Source organism: Odocoileus virginianus, unplaced genomic scaffold (genome assembly GCF_023699985.2).
Source record: "Odocoileus virginianus isolate 20LAN1187 ecotype Illinois unplaced genomic scaffold, Ovbor_1.2 Unplaced_Contig_23, whole genome shotgun sequence".
Lineage (NCBI taxonomy): Eukaryota > Metazoa > Chordata > Mammalia > Artiodactyla > Cervidae > Odocoileus > Odocoileus virginianus.
This window is the reverse complement of record NW_027224340.1, coordinates 658,025-667,442: the sequence shown is the minus strand read 5'-3', so window position 1 is coordinate 667,442 and position 9,418 is coordinate 658,025. Positions and strand designations below refer to the sequence as shown.

General features: G+C 55.0%; 1 protein-coding gene across 1 annotated transcript; it reads left to right on the top strand.

Moving 5' to 3' along the window:
• Positions 1-756: 756 nt before the first annotated feature.
• GPAA1 (glycosylphosphatidylinositol anchor attachment 1) lies at positions 757-4,126 on the top strand. The gene is made up of 12 exons (XM_020883898.2): positions 757-946; positions 1,173-1,352; positions 1,438-1,549; positions 1,719-1,866; positions 1,946-2,047; positions 2,135-2,331; positions 2,405-2,601; positions 2,700-2,853; positions 3,016-3,111; positions 3,267-3,457; positions 3,538-3,708; positions 3,816-4,126. The coding sequence occupies exons 1-12, from the start codon at positions 873-875 to the stop codon at positions 4,057-4,059; spliced, it is 1,866 nt and encodes a 621-aa protein (XP_020739557.1). The 5' UTR covers positions 757-872; the 3' UTR covers positions 4,060-4,126.
• The last annotated feature ends 5,292 nt before the right edge of the window (positions 4,127-9,418 follow it).

The window sequence follows — 9,418 nt, the reverse complement described above, 5'->3', positions numbered from 1 at the left end:
TGCCCCCTAGGAGCCCTTTGGGCCTGTCCTGCTACTTACCTTCGGCTCCAAAAATACAACAGACACATAATGTCACGTGGAGTCTTCTCAGTTCTGACCCTAAGTCAGACACTCCCTGCTACCCCACCACTGCACCTTGCTCTTCAGGCTCCCCCTTCTTCCACCTCAGACCTGACTGAGCCCTGATCATCAGCCCCTACAGCCTGAACCAAGGGACTGCTGTTTCTCTAATATCCCAGGCACCTCCTGGGCCGGACAGGGGTGCTTCCCACTTTATATTCACACCCCAGCTCCTTTCAACCCCCTTGGCCAGTAGTCTCATGCACCTTCTTCCCTGTGGTCATCTGACCCCAATGATCTTGGTTCTGGGCACATGATTGATCCACTCGGCTGTTTTTGGTGACCGATATCCATAGGAATGGACCTGCCAACGCCTTGGCCTCTGTCCGCGGAAGCCCCCTCCCTCACTTCCTACCGCGGCACTCAGACCGGTCAGTGCCAGTGGTAGCACCTTCAGAAATCTGGCGTCTATGCTCTGATCGCCGCGTCCGGTTTTACTCAGCTGCCGTATTCATCAGGCTTCTCTGATTACAGTTGGAGCCGAGCTTTCTCGGGCAGCCGTAGTCTTCATTGCCTCCAGTGCCGCACACTGCGGGCAGCCTACCTGGAGGCCGCTCTCGGCGGGCGGGGGAACTCAGACCCGTGTTCGCTCGGTCCACAGCGGTTCTGCTCTGAGCATGCGCGGCGGCGCGAGGGCCGTCGGGACCGGAAGTACGGGCGGGCGCGGAGCCCGGGTCTGACAGGAGCGGCGCGCCGGGCCGGCCGCCGTAACTGGCAGTAGGAGCGCGGTCCCGGAGCCGCCCGGCCCTGCCATGGGCCTCCTGTCGGACCCGGTGCGCCGACGCGCCCTCGCCCGCCTCGTGCTGCGTCTCAACGCGCCGCTCTGGTGAGGGCGGGGCCCCGGGGGCAGAGGCCCCTCAGACCGCTCGCGCCCGTCCCCTCCCGCCTACCGGGATCAATCGGGGCCTCAGGCTTGGGGCTCAGCTCTCCTGTCAGGCGTCCCGAGTCCCGGGACTCGGTCCAGGTCCCGCTGATAGGCCCCTTCCACCCCCAGTGCAGAAACAGGCAGGGCCTCTAACGCTTCGGTGGTCCCTTCGTCCCTCTCTCCGCAGCGTGCTGAGCTATGTGGCGGGCATCGCTTGGTTCCTGGCGCTGGCTTTCCCGCCGCTGACCCAGCGCACTTACATGTCGGAGAACGCCATGGGCTCCACCATGGTGGAGGAGCATTTTGCGGGCGGAGACCGTGCCCGGAGCCTTGCCCGGGACTTCGCTGCCCACCGCAGGAAGTCGGGGTGAGCAGCAAAGCCATGGTCATCAGGGAAGCAATGCCAGTCAAGGCCAGTGAACTCTGCTCAGAGGCTCTCTTTGTGTCTGCAGGGCTCTGCCAGTAGCCTGGCTGGAGCGGACGATGCGGTCAGTGGGGCTGGAGGTCTACACGCAGAGTTTCTCCCGGAAACTGCCCTTTCCAGATGAGACCCACGAGCGCTATGTATTGTGGGGGAGGGGTGTGCCTGCGACTGTGAAGCACCTTGAGGGGACGGGGGGATGTCCTGGGGCCAGAGCAGTCACTGGTGGGCATTCTGGGGCTAGAAGGGGAAGCTCAGCTGCCTCGAGTACGGTCATGCTGAGGCTCCCCCCGCCCCCAATACTGCGTGCAGATGGTGTCGGGCATCAACGTGTACGGCATCCTCCGGGCACCTCGCGCTGCCAGCACGGAGTCCCTGGTGCTCACCGTGCCCTGTGGCCCTGACTCTACCAACAGCCAGGCTGTCGGGTTGATGCTGGCTCTTGCTGCCCACTTCCGGGGTGAGGCTCAGGGGCTCCTGCTGGCCAGAGAGGGTTTGGCCACTGCCTCAGACAGTGCTGACCGGCTTCTGGTCTCTAGGGCAGATTTACTGGGCCAAAGACATCATCTTCCTGGTGACAGAACACGACCTCCTGGGCACTGAGGCTTGGCTTGAAGCCTACCACGACGTCAATGTCACTGGTGGGTGCGCTTGCCTGGCCCTGGCCCCTCCCAGGGCCACTGTCCTCACTGGCCACTTGTTGGCAGCTCACTCACCTGCTTCCACAGGTATGCAGTCATCACCCCTGCAGGGCCGGGCTGGGGCCATCCAGGCAGCCGTGGCCTTGGAGCTGAGCAGCGATGTGGTCACTAGCCTTGATGTGGCCGTGGAGGGGCTCAATGGACAGCTGCCCAACCTGGACCTGCTCAACCTCTTCCAGACCTTCTGCCAGAAAGGGGGGCTGCTATGCACGCTGCAGGGCAAGGTAGGGCCACCTCCCTGGGTAGCATGGGACCTGTGTGTCGGGCTTATCTGACTTTGTCCCCAAATCTTCTAAGCTGCAACCCCAGGACTGGACCTCAATAGATGGGCCACTGCAGAGTGTACAAACGCTGCTGCTCATGGTTCTGCAGCAGGCCTCCGGCCGCCCCCACGGTGCCCATGGCCTCTTCCTGCGCTACCGCGTGGAGGCCTTGACCCTCCGTGGCATCAATAGCTTCCGCCAGTATAAGTATGATCTGGTGGCAGTGGGCAAGTAAGTGGCTTCTGATCTCCCCTTTGCATGCTTGGGACAGGGTAGTGAGTGGGTGCCTGGGGATCTGGCCGTCTATGACCTTGGCCTACACCTGACAGGGCTCTGGAGGGCATGTTCCGCAAGCTCAACCATCTTCTGGAGCGCCTGCACCAGTCCTTCTTCTTCTACCTTCTCCCTGCACTCTCCCGCTTCGTCTCCATTGGCCTCTACATGCCAGCTGCCGGCTTTTTGCTCCTGGTCCTCGGTCTCAAGATATCCTCTGCCTCCACTGTCTGTTTGTGGCTGGCTTCAGGTCCCCCCACTCTTGGCTGGGGAGAGCTCTCTATCCTCGGGGCGGGGGAGTAGGAGTGAGCCCTGGGTCCCCCACTGGGCAGAGCCCATCACACCTCTCATCAAGGTCCTTGACTCATCCACGCTCTGGAACTGTGGATGCAGCTGCATGAGGCTGGAGTGGGTCCTGAGGAGGCTGGGGGGACCTCTGGGTCCAGTCCCCCCTACCCTCCAACACAGGTGATGGTTCCCCCTCCTGCTATATTGGGGTGAGCTTTTAGGATCCCAGGTGGTAATTACTGCTGCTGTTCAGTCTCAGCTGCAGTGGGATGGGGAGGGTCCTGGGGGCTCCCTTGATCCTGGGATCTGTCTCCAAGTGCCCTTGTGCCCTGCAGGGCGTGGGGCTGGCCTCGCTTGTGGCACCCTTGCTGGTCTCCCAGGCCATGGGCCTGGCGCTCTATGTCCTTCCAGTGCTGGGTCAACACGTGGCAGCCCAGCACTTCCCCGTGGCTGAGGCCGAAGCTGTGGTGCTGACGCTGCTGGCCATCTATGCAGCTGGCCTGGCGCTGCCACACAATACCCACCGGTGAGGAGCTGGGCTGGGTGGTCGTGGACAGGTGCACCTTGGACGTGCAGGCAGCTGCCTCTGAGCTCCTTGCCTTGCAGGGTGGTGAGCACACAGGCCCCAGATAGGGGCTGGATGGCGCTGAAGCTGGTAGCCCTCATCTACCTGGCACTACAGCTGGCCTGCATCACCCTCACCAACTTCTCTCTGGGCTTCCTACTGGCCGCCAGCATGGTGCCCGCTGCTGCAGTCACCAAGCCCTCTGGGCCCCGGTACGTGCTGCTCAGCCCCCAGTGCAGAGCCTGCACCCCTTACCATGGGTTCCACCTCAACATGTTCCTCCTCCTCCCCGCCTGGTGCCTCTGCTTCCCCCCCCCAGGCCTCTCTATGCTGCCCTGCTGGTGCTGACGAGCCCAGCAGCTTCACTCCTGGGCAGCTTGTTCCTGTGGCGGGAGCTGCAGGAGGCACCGCTTTCCCTGGCCGAGGGCTGGCAGCTCTTCCTGGCTGCGCTGGCCCAGGGCGTGCTAGAGCACCACACCTACGGCGCCCTGCTCTTCCCGCTGCTGGCTCTGGGCCTCTACCCCTGCTGGCTGCTCTTCTGGAACGTGCTCTTCTGGAAGTAACAGAGGCAGCTGGGAGTTCCCCATGTTCTCTTCTTCCTAGGAAATAAACAGTTGTGTTTCAGATGTCCTTTGGGCTCCTGGCCCGCTGTCTGCTGTGTATGTGGGGCCACAGGCCCTGCCGCGAGAAACTGCCTGCAGGCCCCGGCACCCTGCTCAGCCGCTTCTGGTCCACTTACCGCGTGGCAGGAATGAGGGCCCCAGTGCCAGCCTGGGAGGAGAGCCTGGGTGGACACTCGGACCTGACTGCGCCCCAGGAGGGTTCTCCCAGCGGGGGTCTCTGTGCATCACCGTCCAGTGCTGAGCAGGAGGAAGCACGGCGGGCAGCGCCCAGAGACCCCCACGGTGCCATCTCCAGTGCTGGAACTAAGGGGACACGGGAGGCCCCGGGTATGGGGAATGGCGGCCAGAACTTTGATGTGGGCTTGGGGTGCAGCAGGAGGAGCCCCTGTCCCGGCCTCCTGGGAGTGCCCATGAGAGATAGGACAGATGGAGCAGCTGAGCCCACCCAGCTCCACCCGAAGTAACAGCCTGGGATAGGGGCGACCCAAGTACTGAGGGGCAGGGCACTGATGCAGGGCTGCACAGAGGCCTCAGGATGGGCAAGCCTCCTGAGAGGGACTGGGACGTCCAGTGCCTGTTGGGGAAGGGAGGAAAGCAAAGTGGGCCGTCTGGTGATGCCAGGGCCGCATGAGGCCGAGAGTCAAGGTGCCCTGCCAGGGCAGCGAGCTCAGTACAGTCCTGCAAGCCTCAGTGCTGAAAGGAGCGCACCAGCTGTGGACAGCCTCCCTCAGCACCACATCCTGAAATGGGGTGACCTGGAACCGTCCCAAAGAGGAAACTCCAAGGCGCCAGACCCCCCACCCAGGCCTGGGAGACCTCCCTCAACACCTAGGGGTCCCTGACTCCACAGTGGGAGAGGGCCAGCACCTGGAGGGCTTTACTCTGGGACCTCTCAGCATTGAAGGGTACGGGCACCTTGGTTCCAGATTGTTGGGGATGGGCTGGAGCAAAGGTGCTGGAGACAACTGTGACTGCAGCCTGCCCTTGGCCTATTTGTCTTGTAGTCACTTTCCCTGTTGAAAAAACTCCAGATCCTGAGGCTGGGTAAAGACTTGCAGCCCCCACCCCCACCCCTGCACCCCCAGAAATGCCTCCAGGCTAGCCTCTCTCAGGACTCTTCCCTGGTCAGTCAGGCACCACTGGTCTGCGGGCTTCCATCTTACAAGGCAGAAGAGGTCTCGGCTCTGCTGTGGTCTCCCTGTTGACTCTGCAGACTGGCATCTAATACAAAACCCCTTCCGGGCATTCTACCTGGGCTTTGGCCTTGATCAGCCATTTTTAACTAGACTTTGGCAGTCACTTAAAACACAAATCGTGGAAATAATGTTACCTCATGAAGCAACTGTTAGCTGTTTTGAGCTTGCCTTTGCAGAACTGAATTTTGGCACTGATTTTCATTAACATTACTTGTGCTATACATTTTATAAAGAAAGAAAATGTCAGGCTCTAAAGATACAGATGAGATGTACAAGGGCTGAGTACAAGGTCCTACAGGGTTTACTCTGAAGGTATCCCTCTCCCTCAGTCACAGAACCCTAATTTTGGAATGAGCACAGGCCACTGTGAGTAAAGACTCTCCCAGACTACGTGCAGCTAGGTGAAGTCATGTGACTACAGAGGCCCCTAGACCTGAGCAGAAACTTCAAGGGTGAGTCCAGTTCAGTTCAGTCACTCAGTCATGTCTGACTCTTTGCGACCCCATGGACTGCAGCACGCCAGGCCTCCCTATCCATCACCAACTCCCAGAGTTTACTCAAACTCATGTCCATGCCATTCAACCATCTCATCCTCTGTCATCCCCTTCTCCGCCTGCCTTCAATCTTTCCCAGCATCAGAGTCTTTTCCAATGAGTCAGTTCTTTGCATCAGGTGGCCAAAGCACTGGAGTTTCAGCTTCAGCATCAGTCCTTCCAATGAATATTCAGGACTGATTTCCTTTAGGATGGACTGGTTGGATCTCCTTGCAGTCCAAGGGACTCTCAAGGTCACCACAGTTCAAAAGCATCAATTCTCCAGCGCTCAGCTTTCTTTATAGTCCAACTCTCACATCCATACGAGACTACTGGAAAAACCATAGATTTGACTAGATGGACCTTTGTTGACAAAGTAATGTCTGCTTTTTAATATGCTTCCAGGTTGGTCATAACTTTTCTTCCAAGGAGTAATCATCTTTTAATTTCATGGCTGCAATCACCATCTGCAGTGATTTTGAAGCCCCCCAAAATAAAGTCTGTCACTGTTTCCATTGTTTCCCCATCTATTTGCCATGAAGTGATGGGATCAGATGCCATGATCTTAGTTTTTTGAATGTTGAGCTTTAAGCCAACTTTTTCACTCTCCTCTTTCACTTTCATCAAGAGATTCTTTAGTTCTTCACTTTCTGCCATAAGGGTGGTGTCATCTGCATATCTGAGGTTATTGATATTTCTCCCAGCAATCTTGATTCCAGCTTGTGCTTCATCTAGCCCGGCATTTTGCATGATGTACTCTGCATATAAGTTAAACAAGCAGGGTGACAATATACAGCCTTGACGTACTCCTTTTCCTATTTGGAACCAGTCTGTTGTTCCATGTCCAGTTCTAACTGTTGCTTCCTGACCTGCATACAGATTTCTCAAGAGGCAGGTCAGGTGGTCTGGTATTCCCATCTCTTGAAGAATTTTCTCCAGAGTTTGTTGTGGTCCACACAGTCAAAGGCTTTGGCATAGTCAATAAAGCAGAAGTAGATGTTTTTCTGGAACTCTCGCTTTTTTGATGATCCAGCGGATGTTGGCAATTTGATCTCTGGTTCCTCTGCCTTTTCTAAATCCAGCTTGAACATCTGGAAGTTCACAGTTCATGTACTGTTGAAGCCTGGCTTGGAGAATTTTGAGCATTAATTTGCTAGCGTGTAAAAAAATAATAATAAAAAAAATTTGCTAGTGTGTGAGATGAGTACAATTGTGTGGTAGTTTGAGCATTCTTTGACATTGCCTTTCTTTGGGATTGGAATGAAAACTGACCTTTTCCAGTCCTGTGGCTACTGCTGAGTTTTCCAAATTTGCTGGCATATTGAGTGCAGCACTTTCACAGCATCATCTTTTAGGATTTGAAATAGCTCAACTGGAATTCCATCACCTCCACTAGCTTTGTTCATAGTGATGCTTCCTAAGGCCCACCTGACTTCACATTCCAGGATGTCTGGCTCTAGGTTGGTGATCACACATCATGATTATCTGGGTCATGAAGATCTTTTTGTGTAGTTCTGTATATTCTTGTCACCTCTTCTTAATATCTTCTGCTTCTGTTAGGTCCAGACCATTTCTGTCCTTATTGTGCCCATCCATAGTGTGAATCCATGCAGACATCAACCAGCTGCTTCTTTCCCATCCTCGGGGATGTGGAATGAAGCACGTCAGAGATGTAAGCTTCAGCCCACCCTGTGGGTGGGGGGAGACAAGAGGGGTCTCCCTGGACCTCCAAGGGCCTGGGCTGCTAACCTAGGCTTCATTTGCAAGGAAGAGAAACAAATCTCTACCATGTTTGAGTCATTATTTGGAGTTTTCTGACACTTCAGTCCAGTTCCTACAAGGGGGACTGTTGCTGAGCCACCCAGGAACTCTCAGGCAGTTGCCAGCTGGAATCATCTAAAAGTGTGTATGCATCTACAACTGTGCGTATCCGTTGTGTTGATAACCAATTCTTAGTAATAAGTGTTCGATATTCCTTTGCAGCTTGCCTCCCACACCCCAGAACAGGAGCTCTGTGGGGCAGGGACTCTGTCTTACTTTCTGCCTCTTTTCCAGCAGAGCCAAGGCCTGGAAAGGTAGACTAGACACCTGCATTTGTTGAATGAAAGAAGGAAAGAATCAGAGGGAGCCCTTCTGGAGGTCCAGGAGGAAGCCTGGGGTCAGGCCTGTTGCCATCCTCGGAGCTCACGGCTGGGTATAAGGGGTGATGACTGGGAGGTCAAGGGTGCAGGACCCGCCTTAGGACACACAGCAACTTCCCCACAGCCAGGCCTTCTGCAGACGCACTGCAGTTGGCTGGCTGTCCCAGGTTAGCTCTGTGCTCTTCTCAGACCCTTTGCCGAGTCACCCCATTCCACCTGGGACTTTAAGGTGGGGGCTCCAGGCTGCCTTAGGGACCTGTCCAGGCTCCAGCAGCCTTCATGCCCACACTCAAGTCCTGCCTCCTGTCTAGGCCCCTTTTCTGAGGCCACATCTGTCACCTCTGCCTCCTGGATATGCCACAGTCCCCTTTAAGTCATCTCTTCCCAACCTGAACACCTACTCTGCATGCACCTCCTCCCTGTGCCTTCACCCAATTCTGGACCTGAGGTCCACTTTGCCTCTCTTCCAGGGATGCCCCCTTGCATCCAGGATAAAATTAAGCCTCCTTACCTTGCTCTCCAAGACCTGCATGACCAACTTCTGCCTTCAGAACACTTTTATTGCACACAAAAGTAACACGGGTACAGTGTTACCCCTGCTCCCCTTTCATCCTGGCACCATTACCCTATTTTCTGTCTCTGGGTTTCCGGAAACTGGACTTTGATAAGAATGAATAGGATCGTTTATCTGCAGGGCATCCATTCCGGGACTCCCAGTGGATGCTTGAAACCCTGGATAGCACTGAATCTGACTTTCTATTCCTATCTTCCACCCACAAATTTAATGCCTTTTCCATCGTAACCAAGCACTTAGGGTTAGGGTTAGCAGGCTTCAGTATTTGTGGCTTGTGGGCTCTAAAGCACCGGCTCAGTAATTGTGGTGCATGGGCTTAGATGCTCTGAAGCACGTGGGATCTCTCCAGACCGGAGATCAAACCTGTGTCCCCTGCACTTGCAGGTGGATTCTTATCCATTGTATCACTGGGGAAGTCTAATAACAGTAATTTAGGATTCTAAATTTCCCTCTTAGCACCTGTCTTGCTGATGCTAAGTTTTGATATGTTGTGTTTTCATTTTCGTTCATCTCAAAGTATTTTCTAATTTTTTCTGTGATTTCTTCTTTGGATAATTTTTTAGGAGTATGTTATTTAATTTTCACATAATTGTGAATTTTCCTACTCTCCTTCTGTTATTGATTTCTAATTTCATTCTGTTGTGGTCAGAAAACATACTTTATGATTTTACTACTCTTAAATTTATTGAGACTTGTTTTATTGCCTAACACATTGATCTATCCTAAAGAACATTCCATGTGCGCTTGGGAAGAATATGTACTCTCCTGTTGTTGGGTGGGGTGTTACATGGATGTCTTTAGGTCTGGTTGGCTTGCTGAGTCGCTCAAGTCTTCTTTTTCTTTTCTGATGGTCTG

Coding starts and splice junctions, on each gene's coding strand:
- GPAA1 (XM_020883898.2), top strand. CDS start 873: ATGGGCCTCCTGTCGGACCCGGTGCGCCGACGCGCCCTCGCCCGCCTC. Junction 2,854..3,015: donor TCCTGGTCCTCGGTCTCAAG/ATATCCTCTGCC, acceptor TGACTCATCCAC/GCTCTGGAACTGTGGATGCA. Junction 3,709..3,815: donor ACCAAGCCCTCTGGGCCCCG/GTACGTGCTGCT, acceptor TCCCCCCCCCAG/GCCTCTCTATGCTGCCCTGC.